The sequence below is a fragment of the Chanodichthys erythropterus genome, chromosome 22, assembly GCF_024489055.1.
Source record: "Chanodichthys erythropterus isolate Z2021 chromosome 22, ASM2448905v1, whole genome shotgun sequence".
Taxonomy (NCBI): domain Eukaryota; kingdom Metazoa; phylum Chordata; class Actinopteri; order Cypriniformes; family Xenocyprididae; genus Chanodichthys; species Chanodichthys erythropterus.
The window spans coordinates 22,493,149-22,516,304 of record NC_090242.1 but is presented as its reverse complement, the minus strand read 5'-3'; the positions used below and the strand labels follow the sequence as shown (position 1 = coordinate 22,516,304).

Below are 23,156 nucleotides of genomic sequence, written 5' to 3'. Positions count from 1 at the left end.
AGATAAATCACCATCTTTCACAGCTCTGGCTTTTTTGATCCAGTCTGTCAGATGTCGAACAAAGTCGAAGAAGAAATCTCCTTCCGGCACACTGATCACCTGAAATGTTTTAACCCAGTACTGATAAGAAATCCTACATAAAAAATACACTCGTACTGACGAATAATTGCTGACTACAGGGCATGTGTTTTGAGAGGGAAAAGCTGTAATGTAAAAATCAGCTCCTGAGTTCAGTGTCTCATAAACTCCCACAGAACTGAACAGACATTTAACACCTTTGTAACCTTACCTTGTCAGAAATTTTGACAAACAAGCTGAAGCCCTCAGAGGATTGGAGCATCATTCTGCCAGCGATGTTCAGGCAGAAATCTTTGGCTTTTGTGCTTGATTCAACCTCAAAAGCCTGTGAATAAAAAAGGATAACTGAAAATAAAAGACGCACCATATCAGATGCCAGAAAAAGAGAACACCCTACTGAATTCCATGTTTTTGTTTTATATCAGGACGATAAAAAATCATCTGGTTCTTGGCAGGTCTTAATATTTGGAAAATAAAACCTCAGATGAAGAACAACACATGACATATTACACCATTTTATTATTTAACAAAAAGATGGCAGAGCCATGGGTGACACGCTATGATTCAATTGCTTGTAGATCCCTTTTAGCAGCAATAACCTCTAGTCATTTATCAGTCTCTCACATCATTCTGGAGGAATTCTGGTCCATTCTTCTTTACAATGTTTCTCCAGTTTATTGAGGTTTGTGGACATTTGTCTATGCACAGCTCTCACCACAGCGTTTCACTCGGGATGAGGTCAGGACTTGACTGGGCCATTGCAACACCTTGATTCTTTTCTTTTTCAGCCATTCTGTTGTGCATTAGCTGGTGATCCTCAGTTCATTGTCCAGTTGCATTGCACAAATTTTGGCCAATCTTTAGCTGTCGGACGGATGGTCTCACATTTGACTCTAGAAGAGTTTGGTATACAGAGGAGTTCATGGACGACTCAATGACTGTGAGATGCCCAGGGCCTGTGGCTATAAAACGAGCCCAAAAATCATCAACCCTCCACCAGTATGCTTGACTTTTGGTGTTTGATCTTATTATGCTGTGTTTAGTTTTCACCAAACTTGGCACTGTGCATTATAGCCAAACATCTCCACCTTGGTCTTGTCTGTCCAAAGGACTTTGTTCCAGAAGTCGTGTGGTTTGTTCAGATGCAACTTTGCAAACCTAAGTTTTGCTGCTTTTTTTATTTTTAGAGAGAAGAAGCTTTCTCCTGGCAACCTTTCCAAACATACCATACTTGTTCCATCTTTTTCTAATTGTACTGTCATGAACTTCATCATGTTAACTGTGGCCTGTAGAGTCTGAGGCCCTGTTTCCACCTGGTATTAAGATTTGGTCGACTGGATCACAAGTGGACGATGCTAATTAAAGGTGTTAAAGGGGTACAAAACGTTTTGAGCTTGTCGGCTTTTGACCACTTCCAGAAGTAGTTTCAACCTGGTATTAAGATGCATTTTGGTCAATCAGATCACAAGTGGATGAGGGAGCTGGTATTTTAATCTGTATCTTTTGTCCACTTTCAACCTCTTCTGTCCTGATTTCTTCAATGGGAGTGTCTATGGGCAGGTAAAATCTTTCGACCTAATGGACAAAATAAGCTTGTGCAATATACACGCCTAGAGATGATGGAAAACATATGGAGAGCATCAGCTTTCATTTCTGCTCACAATACCATGATGAATACTGTGAAGAAATCAGGAATGGTGAGAGAACATTGTGCTTGGTACATTTTTCATCTTCAAACCAAGCATGGGTCTTCAGCTGACAAAGTTTAAATCCCATCAGGCTAGCGCGCTTCCCTTAAAGGGATAGTTCACCCAAAAATGAAAATTTGATGTTTATCTGCTTACCCCCAGTGCATCCAAGATGTAGGTGACTTTTTTTCTTCATTCGAACGCAAATTATGATTTTTAACTGCAACCACTGCCGTCTGTCAGTCAAATAATAGCAGTAGATGGGAACTTCAACTATAACAGTAAATAAAACTTGCTTAGACAAATCCAAATTAAACCCTGCAGCTCATGACGGCACATTGATGTCCTAAGACACGAAACGATCGGTTTGTGCGAGAAACCGAACATTATTTATATAATTTTTACCTCTAATACACCACTATGTCCAACTTCGTTCAGCTTCCTGTTAGTGAGGTCAAAAAATGCATTGTGATGACGGAAGTGATGTCTCGCCCATATACTTTAATGAGCGCGAGACATCACTTCCGTTGTCAAAGCGTGATCAGACCTCACTAACCGGAAGTTGAACGAAGTTGGACATAGTGGTGTATTAGAGGTAAAAAATTATATAAATACTGTTCAGTTTCTCGCACAATCCGATCGTTTCGTGTCTTAGGACATCAATGTGTCGTCACGAGCCGCAGGGTTTAATTTGGATTTGTCTATGGAAGTTTTTTCGACTCTTATTGTTCAAGTTCCCAATCACTGCTATTATTTGACTGACAGACGGCAGCGGTTGCAGTTAAAAATCATAATTTGCGTTCGACTGAAGAAAAAAAGTCATCTACATCTTGGATGCACTGGGGGTAAGCAGATAAACATCAAATTTTCATTTTTGGGTGAACTATCCCTTTAATGTTAAGCATTAAATCAGTAGGTGGAGAGTAGGCGTCTTTCGTGGCTGTTTGGACACATTCGACCACATGAGCATTTCCACTATGAAAGCAATTCAGTCGAATGCATTTTCGACTACCTCTAGAAGTGGTCAAAAGTGGACAAGCTCAAAACATTTTACACCCTGTTTACACCTGCATTTACCGCCGCCCACTTGTGATCCGATTGACCAAAACGCATCTTAATACCAGGTGGAAACAGGGCTGAAAACGCATTCGACCGGATTGCTTTTTGTAGCTCATATGGTTGAATGTGTTCGAACAGCCACTAAAGACCGCCTACTCTCCATCTACTGACCTAATGCATAAACATTATGGGACGGGATCTAAATTTTGTCGGCTGAAGACCCAAGTTTGGATTGAAGATGAAAAACGTACCAAGCACAATGTTCCCTCTCACAATTCCTGATTTCTAACACACACACTGCGTTCTGTGTGGTCTTGGTGCTTGAGTCAGAGCAGAAATGAAGCGAAACGAAAGCTGATGCTCTCTGTATGTTTTCTGTCGTCTCCGGTAGCGTTCATATGTAAATTATATGATCTTATTTTGTCCATTAGATAGAAAGATCTGCCCATAGACCATCCCCTTGAAGAAATAAGGACAGAAGTGGTTGAAAGTGGACAAAAGAGATGGATTAAAATACCAGGTGTAAAATGGAGATGTGTCTCCCTCGTCTACTCGTCATCCGATTGAACAAAACGCATCTTAATGCCAGGTGGAAACAGGGCCTGAGGTGTCGCTCTTCAGTTGTCTGCAATTTCCCTGAGCATTACACAGTCTGATCTTGGGGTGAATTTACTGGGACGTCCACTCTTGGGAAGATTAGTGTAAGTTTTGAATGTGTTCTACTTGTGAATAATCATCCTCACTGTAGAATGATGGACTTCAGATTGTTAGGAAATGGCTGTATAACCTTTTCCAGATTGATGGCAGCAACATTTGCTTCTCTAAAATAATTGCTGATGTGTTAACACACACCTGAAGGCTCCAGACAGCAAACTGCCAAAACGTCTGCTTTTATAGAAGTGATCACTCTTGCTGATGATCAACTAATCAAAGGCATTTGATTAGCAGTGCTTGATCATTACTTACCCTCTTAATGGCTAAGGAAACAACAAGGGTGTCATTAGTGTGTTACCCACTAGATTTTGTTAAATGAATAATGACACGATGTGATATGTCATGTGATGAGGTTTTATTTTTCCAAATCTAATGTTATATACTTTCAGAATATGACATTAAAGGAACACTCCACTTTTTTTGAAAATAGGCTCATTTTCCAACTCCCCTAGAGTTAAACGGTTTAGTTTTACCGTTTTCGAATCCATTCAGCCGATCTCCGGTTCTGGCGGTACCACTTTTAGCATAGCTTAGCATAGTTCATTGAATCTGATTAGACCGTTAGCATCGCGCTTACAAATGACCAAAGAGTTTTGATATTTTTCCTATTTAAAACTTGACTCTTCTGTAGTTAAATCGTGTAGTAAGACCGACGGAAAATAAAAAGTTGTGATTTTCTAGGCTGATATGGCTAGGAACTATACTCTCATTCAGGCGTAATAATCAAGGAACTTTGCTGCCGTTCCATGGGTGCAGCAGTGCAATGATATTACACAGCGCCCGTGAGCCCCTGCTTGCACAGGGAACGTGCCTTGCAACCATGGAGACGTTTGTGAGAGACGCTGCGTAATATCATTGCACTGCTGCAGCCATGGAACGGCAGCAAAGTTCCTTGATTATTACGCCGGAATGAGAGTATAGTTCCTAGCCATATCAGCCTAGAAAATCGCAACTTTTCATTTTCTGTCGGTCTTAGTACACAATGTAACTGTAAATGTAACAGAAGAGTCAAGTTTTAAATAGGAAAAATATCAAAACTCTTTGGTCATTTGCAAAGCTATGCTAAAAGTGGTACCGCCAGAACCGGAGATCGGCTGAATGGATTTGAAAACGGTAAAACTCAACTGTTTAACTCTAGGGGAGTTGGAAAATGAGCCTATTTTCAAAAAAAGTGGAGTGTTCCTTTAATATTGAATTTTCTTCTCTCCTTTGATTTAATCTTTTCTTTGATTTATTGATTCATATTCATATATACTGTACGTAGCTAGACTGTGTATTTGGCGTTTGTTATATTGCATTGTAAATTGCATTCCACGTCTACCATGTCTATTTATACATTTTTTTATATAAAACAGTACAGGCCAGAATATTTCAAATATATTTAAAAATGTGTCTCTGGAGCTTCATCTCTCTTATGCCATATTCTCCAGCAGCACATAACTCTGAGCTTAATAGAGGATTCAAATGAGGTCAGAGCACAACAGGGCGTTCTCTGTGCTTCCTCATGCATAAATAAACAGTCAGGCATGAGAGAGAAAGAGAATATTACCATCACAGGAGGTTGGATAAAACGTACGGAACAGGTAACATGAAAACTCTCACCTCATCAGTGTCATCAGGGAAGTACACTTTGTGAAAGATCTGCGTAGTTTTGTGCTGAATGGCCTCCACTTCTACAAGGTGAGGAGGATACTTTCTGGATCCATTTCTGTACGTGAAGAGAAAAATGTTTTAAGGGAATCCATGCAACATTTGAGATACATATTTGTATGTGCTGTTAGAGTCACCGCAAAGCTTTCTGCAGTCTCTGCATGCAGTCTGGTGCGACTGGATGATGTTTCTTGGACTGTAGGAACTTTTGGACATGAGGAAGCAGCATGTTACTGGGAGGGAAAAGCCCAGTGCAGAGCCAGAGCAACTCCCAGCCCTTCTCCTCACTGTATCTGAACACAGAGAACAAGTAATGTTGATAACGTACAGCGGATTTGGTCATTTACAGGCTAACCACTAGGGGGCAGACTGTTACAGATTTATGGGCCACATTAACTGCTTTCAGTTATGGGTCTCTTTCACTAACGTGAGCAAAAAATGTGAGCAAACATTTTCATGCAGAATCATGATATATTGCAAGTATATTAAAGAACAAAATCACACCTATGTAATAATCACAATATGAATGTTTTAAACTTAAATAATATACTTACTTATATATATATATATATATATATATATATATATATATATATATATATATATATATATATATATATATATATATATATATATATATATATAATTTTATATTATTAATGATAATATTTATGCAAAAATTATAAATGATATATAATTAAAAAATGTATAAATAAAATTATTTTTTTAACTTCTAAAATGTATATATTTATAATAATAATAATAGCTGTTGTTGTATATATATATATATATATATATATATATATATATATATATATATATATATATATATATATATATATATATATATTTAAATGTTGTTTTTTAAATAATAATATGAATGTATATTATAATTAAAAATAATTAGATATCAATTACATACAAATATTATAAAATTATAATAATATAATATAATATAATATTATTATTTAAACATATTTTAAAATCACTTTTTAAATCCTAAAATATTATGTAATAATAGTTATAATAATAATATGCTAAAGCCCTTTTATGGAGAGTTTTTTTTCTTTCCACAAATGCAATAAAACACAACTGTGTGAATGAGAGTCATTGAATATACAGTGTGCGCCAGTTTAGCTGGGAAAAACCTACTTGACGTGATTCTCTGTCAGTTGTTTGATGATCTGACAGAAGATCTCATCCTTCAGAGGTTCAGCCTTCAAAGCACCTTCAAAGATCTGATCAGTGAGCTCATTGACCGAACGGCTTCTCTTCGAGGGGTAGTCGCCCATGTACTTCATGATAGGTACGACAGAGTCAAGGGTCAAACCGAGGGAACTGCAGCTAGACATTCAAAACATTATGAAGGTAATACTATTAACTGTAGAGGATATTAATGAAAGCCTGGCAGGCATCCTGGGATAGCTCTTCATGGCCGAGGACTTTTTTCAGCAAAGGCTGTTTGAGAGGTTCTCTGGTGCAGCACCATATTTTATCCTTCCCTCTGCCTTTATTGATGATCACACGACTCAGTGTGCTCTTTGAAGGGGGTCTAGAGGTTGGAAAGGTACACGGAAAGGTAATTAATCCAGAATTAAATAAAAAAGAAGGGAATGGTATAAAATTAGTGTGCACAATGATGAAATACAATCATAGGTGTGGTGCCTAACACAGTCAATACAGCTAATATTTAAAAGATATTGTGCATTTAAAGCATGCTTTGATTTTCATTAATCCTTCAAAGTTATTGGCCAGATGTTGATACTGACTGATTGGTATATGACCCTCGTACTCTTTAGTAATATAATAAACCTTTTTGTTTGCACTAAACTTTATTTTCTCAACTTTAAAAACAGTACTTTTCCATTCAAACACAACAAAGGGTGGAAAGGTCCTGAAGAGCGTTCAAGCACCTGAAGTGATCGTAGGAGTATTCCTCTAGAGTGTATGGCTGAACCTTCTCCCCACTGTCCAACAGATTCTTACTGGACAAATTTATGGAGTCCTTACGCTGGTCTGGGGACATGGTGATCAACGTCTGTAAGAAACAGAAATTAGATGGTCCAGTGACTATTTGATATCGCAAGTCCTTCTTTAGTTTAAATATGTGGCATGTTTTGGTGGAAATGCTTGTGTTTTGAATATGAACGTTTTAGTTTTCTGAGGTAAATGTAATACACCGTCATATAAAAATAACCTATAACTCACTATAAAAAATATTTTTTTACAAAAAGTTCATGGCCCCCAGAATATTTTGCTGCTTGAATATATGAACATGCATCATATCAAAAGAAAGAACACTTGAATATGGGTAAGTTTCATAAAAAAGCAACATTTTAAGCAAAAAGCTGAGAAAATCACATTTTTGTCAAAGACTACATCTGGATCAGATTCAGAACGATGATCAAAACAAACATAGATGGAGTAAATCGAGTCCATCAAAGCTTGCACAGTCCTGTAGCTCATCCTGGGTCAACATTTCAGTCAGTTTTGATTTATATACTGTTGAACGTTGGTGATTATGTTTTTTTAATCGCTTGTCTCTGCTTCTTTTTTACATGTGTTTTGATCAGGAGATTCAGTACTCTTTCAGGAGATGTGTCATAGCACCCCCTAGAGTATAATAGTGAAAACACGGAAACCCGGAAATTTCTGTCAATGGCAGGGAAAGAGTTAAATGGACAACTTTGTACCTTATATACTCCTAAAAGGTGCATATTAGCACCTTAAGGCACTACTATGATTCATTTAGGGGTAAATAAGATACAAAGTTGTTCCTTTAGCGGCACACTCTTTGTTTTCCTGAGAATGTTCAAATAATGCATTGAATGAAAAAACACTGACCACAATATCATATTGTGGCCTGGTGATAGTGGGCAGCACATAGACACTGTCTGCAGGGAAGTCTCCTCTCTTCTTGGTTCTGTCATTGACCCCATGAGCCCAACCTGAAGTCAGGACCTGTTCTCCAGTTTGCTCATCCAGAAAAATCAGATCTCCCTTTGAGAATCTCAGGAACGAAGAGTCTTGCCCAGCTGGAAAAACAAACAGAAACAAGATGTCTTGACCTAAAGTCTGTTTGGGCCTGAAACAATGCAATGTTATAAACTCAACTTCTGCCCATATGGTTAATGTGTGCTCACCGGGGTAATGGCTGTCCATCAGGGACACCACAAACTTTGACCTAGAACGCAGGCCCTCTAAAAAGGTGACAACCAGGTCACGGATGTCTTCGGCATTGTTAGATGTGAAGGTGTACTCATCTCCTTTAATGGTAGCCAGAGTGAAGCTCTGTCCTTGAAGCTTTCCACCTCTGCATCCACAAGTTTTACCAAAAATTACAATACAGAGAACACTTACATCAAATAAAGTGGGTTTGGTTCGATAAGCTACCACACCTGCTACTGGAGACTGCAGTGATCTCTGGGAAAGAAAGGTCCAGAAGGACCTGCTCCTGCTCATCCACAAAGTAGACTCCAGTCCAGTTCACTGCCACTATGACATCATTCTTTGGGAGACTAGGCCCTGTGAACAAACAGAAAGAATGGTTTAACTTCACCACACTTTATCAGAGCAATATGTCCAACTGATATATATATATGATTTAAAGTATAACATAACAGAATAATTCCCCCAACAAGAATTTCTTCTGTGGAACACAAATAAAGAAATTTGGAATAACATTCTAGTCACTTTTTTTCATGCAATTACAAAGAATGGAGACTGGAACTTTAAAAAGGTCATATAAAATGTCACATAAAAAGTCATTATATTGACATTAATATTTAAAAATGATGAACAGACTTAATAATAGATTAATAATTATAAATATAATAATAGATATGCTTGGTTATATAAACTGTTCTATAAATAATTTGGACCCATTTTCAAGAAATGGTGCCATTTGTGGCTAAAAATGATTTTTTTATTTAATTTTTTTAATTTTGTGTTCATTTTTAGCATTTTCCCACCTCAAGCCCAAAGTACCACGACCATAACCACCATAGACATTGGAGAACCACTAAATAATTAAGAAGGGTTTTCCAATGGCTAATTCTTAAAATATTATTCCCAATTCAAAATATGCTATTACAACCTTCCAAACTACCAAAAGTTATTTTTATTAATTTTGTCCCTAAAATTCCATTTCCATCATGTAATAGCATGTTTGTAAAAACTTATTTTAATAGATAACTATTATAATTTTAATAGATTACCAGTAAATTCTTGTAGTAGAACTGCACATTTAAACTATACAAAACCAAACTACATAAACAACTATATAATATCTGCCCTATATATATATATATATATATATATATATATATATATATATATATATATATATATATATATATATGCCCTAAATATAATGATAATATCTGCCCTAGTTCTCCTTGGAGTCTTAATAAGTGGAGTAAATGAAATTTGTGAATAAACTGAGTCACATCTTTAAATTGAAACAGATGATTCTGTTCACAAAACTGGTCTGAATGATTTGTTCGCAATTCTGACTGATCTATTCAACTCACTCAACGACTTGAGTTTTATTTTGGGGTCAACTGTTCTCTGTAAGACTTACCTGAGAATTTGAAGGCCTCATAGAAGCGTGAAAAAAGCAAAGGCCACTTAAATCGAGCAAAATCCACCACCTCTTCCTTCACTCTCTGCGAGTCAAACTTCTTCTGCGTGTAGATTCCCTGTGGATATACAATCGTCAATACCTTGCTCTCAGTGCGAGACAATATCGGCAATTACCTCAGAGGCGATTACCTTTGCTCTCGTCACCTGCTTATAAGCAGAAAATGTAACAAACACATTCCTTACCACACCGCTAGGACAATCCATAAAATTGATCCCAAGCATTATTAAACATTCATGTCCATCACTTTAGCCTATGAAAGGCAGAAGGGTAATTAAAATGGCCTTCACCCTTGAGAGAAGGAACATGTGATTAACGGTCCCACAAGAATGGCCAATCAAATCTCAACCTGCTCAGTCCCATCAATCGCTACGAGCTAGCACATGGATGGCAGTGCTAACCTAACCTACAAATCCATAACAAGACACTGACCACTAAGTGAGGTTGAAAGAAATGTCTAAAATATTCAGGGTCCTGTGATTGCACTCTATTACGGTAGACGGTAGCTGAGGGTGGACAGTGTGAAGGTCGTCTCTGCACACACTTCAGATCAGAGAGTTAATCATAGTTATAAGATTATATTAGTGGTGGGTAGAAATACAGGTACTGCTGCAAGATAATGAACCTGCCGTCCTTGAGAATGTACCGCGAGGTGAGTCAGACACAGCCTGACACAGTAATGAAGACATAAATGTGCTGTAAAATTGGAGTTCTGTAAGTTTACTTACAATGATAAGGTTAATAATAGATGTGTTTAGTTATACTGTTCTTTAATGTAACTTTGAACCCATTTTCAGGAAGTGGTGACATTTGCGTCTAAAAATGTTAGGATTTTTAAATACTAGGGCTGTAATCACCATAGACATTGGAGTCGTGAGAGGCGGCTATGTGTGTGCGCTTTGGTCGAGAGTGCACTGAGTGAAGACCGTCTCTCAGAGAGTGCACAGTTTTTTTCTCTCTACGACATATTTATATAGCTTAAATTTTACCGTAATGTTCTTGTCAATTTTACCTGTTTCAAAAAGTGAAGTAATTGGAATATTTCCATTCTGTGAAACAGCCAGTCGCTTCTGCCGACATCTTCAGACAGCGACAACACAGCCAACTGGTTCGAAGCTGCAAACTCACGCGCAACTGCACTACAGCTAACGATTTTAAAGAGGCAGCGTTCACTTTTACCTTTAGACGACAAATTTAGATTTTAAATTCAATATTGATTTAAACAGAACTGTTGAACTAATTTACAGTATAACGCAAGTACATTATAAGAAACTGTAATTAAATTACCTAAAAATGAACAGTAATCCTTTACTTTTTCAGTGGATAAGTCATTTAATTACAGCAACGCGTTACACCCAACACTGATTGGAGATGCACCAAATATTCAGATTATCAACCCAGATTAGTGGGTTTTTCTTCGGCTAATTCTTAAAATATTATTCCTAATTCTAAGTATATGCTATTACAACCTTGAAAACTATCAAAAGTTATTTATTGTTATTAACTCAAACTCCAAAATACCATATTTTTCAAAATTTTAATCTAATCTAATCTAATCTAATCTAATCTAATCTAATCTAATCTAATATAATCTAATCTAATATAATTAAACCCTTCAAAAAATGTATGTGTATAAACTATATGTGTAATACCTTTATGTGAGTTGCTATGATCATTTGAGACCATTTCTCCACTGTTTTGGAGGGAGTAATTTCGCGGTCCGGGATGTAGGATGGAATAAGGCTCAGAAGACGGTCTGGTAGAATCTCTGACCCATAGTCCACATAGTACTGCTGAGAGGCTAGCTCGGCCAGGTCCTCCTCCTTAGATAACAGAGCACATCGATACGCTTGGTTAATGCAAGCAATTTAACCTTCATAAGGCAATGCGAAATATGCACACAACAGCTCTCACCCTATCACAGCGGTACTCGCCGAATTTGACACCGCGCACGATTTGCTGGTATATGAGGTTAGTGGCCACGCCGTCCTCGGCAGGGTTGTGCCAGGGCGTGAAAATTTCCTTCCTGAAGAATAGCCTCCAGGGGGCGTTGCGCTCCTGAGCACCCTGCTCTTTAGCGTACTGCTCACACTGTGACACGGCATCCATCACATGATCCTTCCCACTGCCCAGGGATGAAACCTGAGGAGGATGCACATTTTGAGCATCTTGAATTGGGTCAAATAAATAAGGACACATTAAAAAGTTCAAAAGTTTGGGGTCAGTAAGTTTTTTTTTTGTTTGTTTTTGATTGAATCTGTCTTAATCAGAAAGGGTGCATTATATTAATCAGAAGTGACAGTTAAAGAAATAGTTCACCCAAAAATGAAAATTTAATGTTTATCTGCTTACCCCCAGCGCATCCAAGATGTAGGTGACTTTGTTTCTTCAGTAGAACACAAATGATGATTTTTAACTCCAACCGTTGCCGCCTGTCAGTCAAATAATGCGAGTGAATGGGAACTTCTACTATAAGAGTAAATAAAACTTGCATAGACAAATCCAAATTTAACCCTGCGGCTCGTGACGACACTTTGATGTCCTAAGACACAAAACGAATGGTTTGTACAATAAACCGACAGCTGACAGTGGCAGTGATGTCTCGCTCTCATTGAAGTCTATGCGCGAGACATCACTGCCACTGTCAGAGCGCAATCAGACCTTACGAACGAGTGCTGAACGCAGTTGGACATAGTGGTGTTTTAGAGGTAAAAAATGATATAAATACTGTTCGGTTTCCCGCACAAACCGATTGTTTTGTGTCTTAGGACATCAATGTGTCGTCACGAGCCGCAGGGTTTAATTTGGATTTGTCTATGCAAGTTTTATTTACTCTTTTAGTAGAAGTTCCCATCCACTCGCATTATTTGACTGATAGACGGCAACGGTTGGGGTTAAAAATCATCATTTGTGTTCAACTGAAGAAACAAAGTCACCTACATCTTGGATGCGCTGGGGATAAGCAGGTAAACATTAAATTTTCATTTTTGGGTGAACTATCCCTTTAACTGTTACAAAACCGACAATAAAATGACAGTAAAATGTTACGAAAGATCAAATAAATGCTGTTCTTTTGAACTTTCCATTTATGAAAAAAATTAATCATTAATCAATTTTTATCCATACAAATAAGTAGCACAACTGTTTTGGTTGCACTTTATTTTACAGTATGTGCACTTAAGTGTACTTACAGTGTACTTACCTAAGAAAATACTGGGTAAAATAAGGTAACTATATGGGTTAAGGTTAGGTTCAGGGTTAGTACCTAGTTATTACACAGTAATTAATAATAATAAATATAATAATTACATAGTATGTACATGGGGATGTACATGCTACTACTGTTTTTAACATTGATGATAATATGAAATGTTTCTTTAGACTCATATTAGAAGGATTTGTGAAGGATTATGTGACACTGAAGATTGGAGTAATGACTGTTGAAAAGTCTGACTGTGCATTAATGTACCTTATCAAAAAGTGCAATGTATAAGGAGAAGCCAAAGCGATCCTTCAGGCCAATTTTGTCTGACAGAGCGTTGCAGAGCTCTTCAGCTGTGGTGGCGGAGTCAGTCAGCAGGGTCTTAGTGGTGCCGTCCATGAAGGTCACCGGTAACATGATGGGTTTCTTAGATTTAGTGGCCTGGAGGAGGAAAGAAACAGAGATCCAGTCAAATAATTAATATTTTCCAATGAATTTCGGAAAGCAAACTCTAATGGCTTTTTTTCCTAAAATACCTGCAGCTCAAGCCAAGAAGGAGGCTGAGTTCTTGTCTTATTCACAAATGTCCTTCTCAGTCTCTCTTCACAATAAGGTGCATAACCAGGCGGCCCACTGGTAATGAATGTCCGCAGATACTAAAGAAAATACAGAAATAGGGATGAAGAGTTAAATGATACATCATCATTATGATTTTTATTTGTTTGGGATCACTAGGATAATTAAAAATGTATCATATCTAATTTCCTGCTGACTAATGCAAAAATAAAAGTTTTTTTTTTTTTACTTTGACAAATTTTTCTGAAGGAGCAAAGCAGCCCACACAGAGGGACAGCAGGATCCAGCCACGGGCATGGCTGCTTTTGGATGTGTTCTGACTCAGCTGTTTACAGATCTGACAGTAGATCTCATCTCTGAGAGAGGAAACAAACGCAGATGCAATACAATTCAGATACAATGTACATTCAACAGCACTAGTACACCAACCATAATGAATTTGCCATGTAATGACCTGAGAGCAGGGCGTAAAATGCCATTGCCAATGATAAAGTGGAGCTTCTCTAAATTGGAGGTGGGTCGGTCTTCCAACATACTGTTTCCCTGTAGACTGTAATCACTGTCTGTCAGCCGTCTGGTCACCTAATAGAGGGAGGAATAGCTTAATACATGACCTTTACTTTTATTCAGCAAGGATAAACAGCAAAACAGTACAGACATCTATAATGTTGCAAAAGATTTCCATTTTAAATAACGGATGTTCAAAGAATAATGAAAAATTCCACAAAAATACTAAGCAACGCAACTGTTTCCAACATTGTTGGAAATATAATCGAGGGCTGGTATTAATATAATCTTACCGACCCTAGAGTTTTAAATGATAATGTATGCAGAGAGTAAACTGTAAGTAAACCATTATTAGGTTGATTCCAACCAGACCAACACAGCAGAGTTGTTTCAACCAAAACCATGGGGTTGCATTTTGTATTAGCGTTTGGTGCCACTAGAGGCACAGAAATTACTTCAACTATTAGGAAATGTAATTGATTCTTTGCTATAAACCTCCTCTGTGATCTTCGTTTTCTTCTTTAATGTGAGGGACACCAGCTTATGCCGTACACTGTTCCTCTTCTGGATGTCAGTAGTGGAACTCTGGAAGCAATGAAGAAAAGTTTCATACATCATATCGGTAACGCTTCACTTTACACTTTATCGTGTAATTAAATTACATTAACATCTTGGTTGTCATTAACTAACAAAGAACATTTTTTTTTTAACAGTATTTACTAGTCTAGGTTAATGTTAATTTATAAATAAACAATTGTAATTCATAATACATGAACTTTTATACAACTTATGTATGTATATAAAAAAAATTATTATATGTAGAAATTAGTCATTTTCACTGCACTTGTCTCACCTCCTCATCCACCTGCAGGGCCTGCAGCTCCCTTTTGTAGGTCCTCTTCCCCAACGTCTCATAGATTTTAGTCATAACTGGAATCTTCTCAGTGCCGTCACTAATGCTGATATGGTATTTGGGTTCAGGGAGATCGCCCATAAACCTCAACACAGTGATCCACACAGCTAGAGCAGCCTAAAGACACAAAACAACCATAATGTGATATGGGCAACACAACTTAAATATTATATAGTAAATGTGTAAGAAAAGACACTGACATCTTATAATCTACAACCCCAAATCAGTAAAAGTTGGGACAGTATGGAAAACACAAATAAAAAAAGAAAGTAGTGATTTCTAAATTTACTTTGACTTGTATTTCATTGCAGACAATGTGAACACAAAATATGTCATGTTTTGTCTGGTCAACTTAATTTCATTTGTAAATATACATTCTTTCCTGTCATTCAGACCTGCAACACATTCCAAAAAAGGTTGGGACAGGAGCAATTTAGGGCTAGTAATCAGGTAAATTGGTTAAATAATGATGTGATTTGAAAGAGGTAATATCAACAGGTGATTGTAATTATGATTTGGTACAAAAGCAGCATCCAAGAAAGGTCTAGTCCTTTAGGAGCAAAGATGGGCTGAGGATCGCCAGTTTGCCAACAAATATGTGAGAAAATTATTGAAATGTTTAAAAACAATGTTCCTCAAAGACATTTGCTTATTTCACCTTCAACAGTGCATAACATAATTAAAAGATTCATGGAACGTGTTGGAATTTCAGTGCGTAAAGGACAAGGGCGCAAGCCTAAGCTGAACAACCAAGATCTCTGATCCCTCAGGCGGCACTTCATCAAGAATCGTCAATCATCTATAAGCGATATCATCACATGGGCTCAGGACTACTTTGGAAAACCTTTGTCAAGTACCACAATACGTAGTTACATCCACAAATGCCAGTTAAAACTGTACTGTGCCAAAAGGAGGCCCTATGTTAACCGTCCAGAAGCGCAGTCGACTTCTCTGGGCTCAGAGGCATCTGGGATGGACCATCACACAGTGGAAATGTGTACTGTGGTCAGATGAATCAGTATTTCAGGTATTTTTGGGGAGAAATGGACGCCGTGTGCTCCGGACCAAAGAAGAAAAGGATCATCCAGACTGTTACCAGCAACAAGTCCAAAAGCCAGGGTCTGTCATGGTATGGGGTTGTGTCAGTGCCCTTGGCAAAGGTAACTTGCACTTCTGTGATGGCAACATTAATGCTGAAAAGTACATAGAGATTGTGGAGCACAATATGCTGCCTTCAAGAAGACATCTTTTCCAGGGACGTCCATGCATATTTCAACAAGATAATGCAAAACCACATTCTGCAATGAAATACAAGTCAAAGTAAATTTAGAAATCACTACTTTCCTTTTTTTTATTTGTGTTTTCCATACTGTCCCAACTTTTTCTGATTTGGGGTTGTACATTATTATTATAAATAACCATTTTAAATAAATAAACAAATAAAAAAGCTTACTAGCTGATCTCCTTCATCCTCATGAAACAGCAAAGGTTGTTTCAGTGGCCGCCGTATATACACATGCGTGGCATTTCCCTGGAAGTAAGTTGCAGCAAACTTTGCAAACTTATACTCTGATAGGTCTTCCTCTTCATCATCAGGAAGCGGAAGAGGCTCATTAATGACTTCTTCAAACTGTCTCGGAACATTCTCTAGATCCTGTTGCATCCAGTCAAAAGCAAACTAAGATAACATGCAAGCCAGGCAAGGTAAGTTACTCATTATAGAGATTAATAGTTACAAAGTTCCCTACCTCAAACCCTTCTGGTGCTTCACCCTCCAGGTTGGGAAGGGAGTTGGCATTGCCCAGGAATCCAAACATCTTATCCACCATTTCGGAGTCATTGACCGGTTCCAGTTTTTCTCTCTCCATCTGCTCCAGAAGCTCCTTTTTCCTCCGTGTCTCATTCCGCTCTGCCTGCTCTCTCTCTTCCTGCTCTCGGTCGAGCTGGGCCAGACGCTCCTGGTGCTTCCTTGCTGCCTCTGCCCGAGCCCTGCGTGCCGTCATCTGGTTCTTTAGACGCTCCTCTTCAGCCAGACGCTGCTGCTCTGCTTCTAACCGACGCTCCCTCTAAACATAGAGAGTACAATCTTTTTTACAACACAAATAACTAGAAAAAGAGTGTAGATAGACAGACACATAGACACATAGATAGATAGATAGATAGATAGATAGATAGATAGATAGATAGATAGATAGATAGATAATCAGATAGATGGAGCAACAGAAAAAAAGACAGACAGACAAGTGGAGATAGATAGATAGATAGATAGATAGATAGATAGATAGATAGATAGATAGATAGATAGATAGATAGATAGATAGATAGATAGATAGATAGATAGATAGACAGGTGGAGCAACAGAAAAAAACGATAGAAAAAAGACATGATGATGATGGATAGATAGATAGGTAGATGATAATAGACAGACAGACGATAGATAGATGATAGATAGATAGATAGATAGACAGATGATAATAGACAGACAGACGATGATGACTGATAGACAGACAGACATACAATAAAAGACAGACAAACAGACAGATGATGATTGATAGACAGACAGACATACAATAAAAGAGAGAAACAGACAGACGGTGATAGATAGATAGATAGATAGATAGATAGATAGATAGATAGATAGATAGATAGATAGATAGATAGATAGATAGACAGATAATAGACAGACATAGACAGATAGACAGACGATAACAGACAGATAGATGATAATAGACAGGTGATGATAGACAGACAGACGATAATAGACAGACAGACAGACAGACGATGACAGACAGACGATAATAGACTGACAGACAGATGATGATACAAAGACAGACGATAATAGACAGACAGACAGATGATAATAGACAGACAGACAGACAGACAGACGATGATACAAAGACAGACGGTAATAGACAGACAGACGATGACAGACAGACAGATGATAATAGACAGACAGACAGACGATGACAGACAGACAGATGATAATAGACAGACAGATGATAATAGACAGACAGACGATGATAGACAGACAGACAGAAGATGATAGACAGACAGACGATAATACAGACAATGATAGACAGAAAATAATAGACAGACAGACAGACGATAATAGACAGACAGACAATGATACAAAGACAGACGATAATAGACAGACAGACAGACGATAATAGACAGACAGACGATAATAGACAGACGATAATAGACAGACAGACAGACGATAATAAACAGACGATAATAGACAGACAGACAGACGATAATAGACAGACGATAATAGACAGACAGACAGACGATAATAGACAGACAGACGATGATAGACATGATAATAGACAGACAGACGATGATAGACAGACAGACAGAAATGATAGACAGACAGACAGAAATGATAGACAGACAGACGATAATACAGACAGACGATGATAGACAGACGATAATAGACAGACAGACAGACGATAATAGACAGACAGACGATGATAGACATGATGATAGACAGACAGACAGAAATGATAGACAGACAGACAGAAATGATAGACAGACAGACGATAATACAGACAGACGATGATAGACAGACGATAATAGACAGACAGACAGACGATAATAGACAGACAGACAGACGATGATACAAAGACAGACGATAATAGACAGACAGACAGACGATAATAGACAGACAGACAGATGATAATAGACAGACAGACAGACGATAATAGACAGACAGACAGACAATAATAGACAGACAGACAGACAGATGATGATAGGTAGGTAGGTAAATAGACAGACAGACAGACGATAATAGACAGACAGACAATGATACAAAGACAGACGATAATAGACAGACAGACAGACGATAATAGACAGACAGACGATAATAGACAGACGATAATAGACAGACAGACAGACGATAATAAACAGACGATAATAGACAGACAGACAGACGATAATAGACAGACGATAATAGACAGACAGACAGACGATAATAGACAGACAGACGATGATAGACATGATAATAGACAGACAGACGATGATAGACAGACAGACAGAAATGATAGACAGACAGACAGAAATGATAGACAGACAGACGATAATACAGACAGACGATGATAGACAGACGATAATAGACAGACAGACAGACAGACGATAATAGACAGACAGACGATGATAGACATGATGATAGACAGACAGACAGAAATGATAGACAGACAGACAGAAATGATAGACAGACAGACGATAATACAGACAGACGATGATAGACAGACGATAATAGACAGACAGACAGACGATAATAGACAGACAGACAGACGATAATAGACAGACAGACAGATGATAATAGACAGACAGACAGACGATAATAGACAGACAGACAGATGATAATAGACAGACAGACAGACGATAATAGACAGACGATAATAGACAGACAGACAGACAATAATAGACAGACAGACAGACAGATGATGATAGGTAGGTAGGTAGATAGACAGACAGACAGATGATAATAAACAGACAGACAGACAGACAGACGACAGATAGATAAACATACAAGCAGGCAGACAGACAGTTAGATACTACAGATTTACCTCCAGTCGAAGACGCTTGCACAGTCTACGTGCTATCATTCCTCGTGCATAAGCCTGGATGGTCAGGACCGCATGGAAGCGCTTGGAGAAGGTTCGCCGCACCAAAAAGCCACGGCACCAGGCCTGGAGCAGGGTGATGCGTGTCCTGGTCGCTTGATACGCCAGGTACAGCTTCCGTGACCTGTACAAGGCCTGAAGCCGCAAGAAACCTACACGCATCTGGAAAGAAGGCATAATTACAATCAGACAAAACCTCAGAACAGATTATGTCTGCTTAAGTTTCACAAGACAGCATGCCAACTCACCACAGCATAGCGCTTTCTAGAGATGTAGCCTCTCCATATTCGCTGGATTAATGTCACAGCCCTTCTAAGCTTTAGGAAGTTAGTTCTGGTAAACAAAACAGAAAGGTACACATCAGACTTAATTTTTATTTTATTTATTTTTATTACTCTTCTTCACTCTTTCTTTTTCTCGTACCTCTCCTTCCGACCTCTCACACTCTTCTGGATGAAAATGACTTTGTCAGTAATGGTTTTATCTCTTTCAATTTCCAGCTGCATGTCATGATGATCCTACAGCAAATAAAGACCAAGTATACCATTTGTCACAATTCTGCAACACAGCAAAATCTTTGAAAAAATGCTTATTTGTGGCAAACCTTCAGAAAGATTTTTGTCTTTCCTATCTGCCAGTCATTATCTCTCTGCAGAACTGACACAACAATGCGCTGAGAGGTCCCTCGCAGATCTTCCTGTAAGAGGACAGAGATTCAAAGCTAACTCCTCATAGCAAATTGTCAGCACTTGTCAAATAATATCAACAGAAGGCAGTTCTAACAGACTGCATAGAAAAAAAAAGCTTTGAAAAGAGCTGTCAAGCAAACAACATACTCCAGACCTGCAAGTCACAACTGCATTAACAGTAATGCTTTTGACTTGCCTGTTTGTAGGCTGGTTTGACCCCAGGCATAAGGACCCGATAGCGGTCCACAAACTCAGCAAACGTGTAGCGTATGGGATATCCAGCTCTACGTATACGGATAGTCTCCATCATCCCGGAGTAGCGTAACTGCCTGACACATAGTCCACTATCAAACATCTGCAGAGGAAAGAACAAGGGCTGGTATTCAGAGCTCAAAAGTACAGATTTTTTTCTGATGAGCTAAATTAGGATTAGAACTACTTTAGACAAATGATTAATCGCATTAATCGCATCCAAAATAAAAGTTTGTGTTTACATAAGATATGTGTGTATTATGGTGGACGAAACCTGCAAAAACAATTAATAAATAAATACGGAAATTGCAATTGGAATTTTTTTGCCAATAAACCTAACAAAATTGAGCTAGCCTTATGCTTAAAACAAGAATATATAAATTCATTAATACAAATAAAATCAATTCTTCAAACCACTTGTCCTGTGTAGTGTGGAGGAAATAAATAAACAAATAAAAAATATGAATAAATAAATATTTAGAGTTCTAAAAGCTGGAAATTATGTAAGCAATAAGGTATGAGAGGCTGTGCTTCATCGCCTCAAATACCTTATTGCTTTTAAAAAACGTGGTTATACTTTATTTTACAGTTCTGTAGTTACATTGTAATTACTCAAATAAGTACTGAGCACTATTAATTAACTACATGTACTTACTATAGAGTTACAGTTGGGGTTAAGGTTTGGTTTAGGGTTAGTTACTTGTAATTATGCATAATTTACTGTTATTACTATAGCAAGTACATGTAGTAACGTGTAACTACGATACTGTAAAATAAACCTAAAAAGGTTACCACACAATACACTTATTAAAAAGCCAAAAAATATGTATCAATGCAACTTTCATGAAGTAAAATCACTAAAAGCCTTCCTTCCGCCGTAAAAAAAATTCCCTGACTGTGAACGGCAACAGATAGTTACATTATTAGGCCATTAGATGGCGGCAAAGACTTTATGAGTGAGTCACTCAGTAGCAAAGACTTTTATATTGAAAAGACTGGATTGTTGTGAACACTGAACAAGACGCAACTGATAAATGCTTTGACTAGCGCTGTCAGTCACGGAAAAAAACTTAAACTGTTAAAAGGGCAAGATATTGCAGCGGACATTTAAGCATATTTTTTATTATGAACATTGGACTGACCAGAAGGAGAATGCTAAATCTGTATGCAGGTAATACTTTCTCACAATACTCTTCTACATATTACAGTAAGCTTCAATGAACAATATCAATTGAGAACAAACAGTTTACGTTGCTAAGACATGTTGCAAAGGGTGTTGTGTAGTGATACACAGAACCGTTGGGTGAAGCGGTCATAGCCGTGTTTTATCGTGAATAAAACACAGCTATTGACCAATCAGAATCAAGGACAGGAACTAACCGTTTTATAAACAGTTACATAATAATCTCATGAGAAAATGGCTAGAAACCGAAGGCATATGACAGATGGCTTAGCAGAATTCACAACAACATTTCATACATTACAGAAAGCCAAATGTTTTAGTCTGTAAGGCATAAAAACACATTTACATGATTAATTGATGTGAGATATTCTAATAGGGCAAGTGAAACATCTGTTAACCAGACCTGAACCCATGGGCCTTCATGTCATCATTATTCTTGAGCCCTGATTTTAAATTCTACATCTATTCAAACTCGCAGAAATATTCATTTACTCACCATGGGCTTTTTGAGCTCATTGGGTTTGATACAGCGTACGAAGAAAGGCTGACAGACGCTCAGCGTCCTCATAAGCAGCTCGAGTGAGCGCTTAAACTGACTGCTTAGAGTCGGGGAGCGCTTCCTTGTCTCCATTCCCTGAAAACAGAAATTTTCCCATTAACTTCACAGAAAAATAAGAGGACCTTTACTGCCACATACACACTTCACAAAGGCACATCACACAAAGCTACAACAAATACCAATACTGTGCACATCACAAAGACACCAATCCACCTTTCGGTGTGGCCCTTTTTTGGTCCAATCATTTCTTCTTTCTGTCCTGCCTCTAATAAATATCATTCTTTCATAATTTCTCCCTTGCTTATCAAGTTTCTTCTGGATCTTCATTGGTTGCTTGTATCCTCTATCTACCCCTTCTCTTGCTGTTATTCCCACTGCTTTACATGCAAATGCTTTAAGAAGGCATTGTGAAGAAAAAAAGCAATCTAGTAGTTTCTCCTTTTTCAATCTTCACCCAGTGCCAGGAAAATGAGTAAATGGAAAAAACCCCTCAAAATAGTGCTGAAAAATGAGAACAAACTGCATCTAACTTGAAACAGAATCTCTCTGTGATGAATGGCTTTTTTACTCAATTCATCTGGAGAATAATGCCACTGTTAGAGCTATTAAATTATTCTGTCAGCGTGCCCTTACCGACTACTTCAATAGAAACCATTTCCAAAGGACAGAAAAAACCACAGGAATGAATTTAGCAAGGGACTATTGAGTTGTAGTTCAATAGGAGTTTGAGAGGGACACAAACCACGCCATTGATTACCTTTTGAAGGGATGCAGTGGTCTCCAAATACCCACATAGAAACTGAGGCCAAAATAAGGTAA

The 23,156-nt window shown here is 37.9% G+C and overlaps 1 protein-coding gene across 2 annotated transcripts in view; it reads right to left on the bottom strand.

Annotated features, from left to right (window-relative positions):
- myo7ab (myosin VIIAb) overlaps nucleotides 1-23,156 on the bottom strand; it is a 37,496-nt gene that overhangs the window by 2,277 nt on the left and 12,063 nt on the right. For both annotated transcript variants that reach the window (XM_067374991.1, XM_067374992.1), the window contains exons 15-41: nucleotides 22,275-22,412; nucleotides 20,536-20,698; nucleotides 20,259-20,347; nucleotides 20,078-20,172; nucleotides 19,903-19,987; nucleotides 19,598-19,816; nucleotides 16,778-17,095; nucleotides 16,483-16,683; nucleotides 14,970-15,146; nucleotides 14,612-14,701; nucleotides 14,064-14,191; nucleotides 13,839-13,965; nucleotides 13,570-13,689; nucleotides 13,301-13,474; nucleotides 11,746-11,973; nucleotides 11,484-11,654; nucleotides 9,772-9,889; nucleotides 8,588-8,714; nucleotides 8,333-8,502; nucleotides 8,034-8,224; nucleotides 7,103-7,227; nucleotides 6,584-6,741; nucleotides 6,342-6,495; nucleotides 5,327-5,482; nucleotides 5,142-5,247; nucleotides 290-403; nucleotides 12-99 (exon numbers count right to left, since the gene is read on the bottom strand). In XM_067374991.1, coding sequence (XP_067231092.1) covers nucleotides 12-99; nucleotides 290-403; nucleotides 5,142-5,247; nucleotides 5,327-5,482; nucleotides 6,342-6,495; nucleotides 6,584-6,741; nucleotides 7,103-7,227; nucleotides 8,034-8,224; nucleotides 8,333-8,502; nucleotides 8,588-8,714; nucleotides 9,772-9,889; nucleotides 11,484-11,654; nucleotides 11,746-11,973; nucleotides 13,301-13,474; nucleotides 13,570-13,689; nucleotides 13,839-13,965; nucleotides 14,064-14,191; nucleotides 14,612-14,701; nucleotides 14,970-15,146; nucleotides 16,483-16,683; nucleotides 16,778-17,095; nucleotides 19,598-19,816; nucleotides 19,903-19,987; nucleotides 20,078-20,172; nucleotides 20,259-20,347; nucleotides 20,536-20,698; nucleotides 22,275-22,412 — 4,030 coding nt within the window. The remainder of the gene's footprint in view (nucleotides 1-11; nucleotides 100-289; nucleotides 404-5,141; nucleotides 5,248-5,326; nucleotides 5,483-6,341; nucleotides 6,496-6,583; nucleotides 6,742-7,102; nucleotides 7,228-8,033; nucleotides 8,225-8,332; nucleotides 8,503-8,587; nucleotides 8,715-9,771; nucleotides 9,890-11,483; nucleotides 11,655-11,745; nucleotides 11,974-13,300; nucleotides 13,475-13,569; nucleotides 13,690-13,838; nucleotides 13,966-14,063; nucleotides 14,192-14,611; nucleotides 14,702-14,969; nucleotides 15,147-16,482; nucleotides 16,684-16,777; nucleotides 17,096-19,597; nucleotides 19,817-19,902; nucleotides 19,988-20,077; nucleotides 20,173-20,258; nucleotides 20,348-20,535; nucleotides 20,699-22,274; nucleotides 22,413-23,156) is intronic.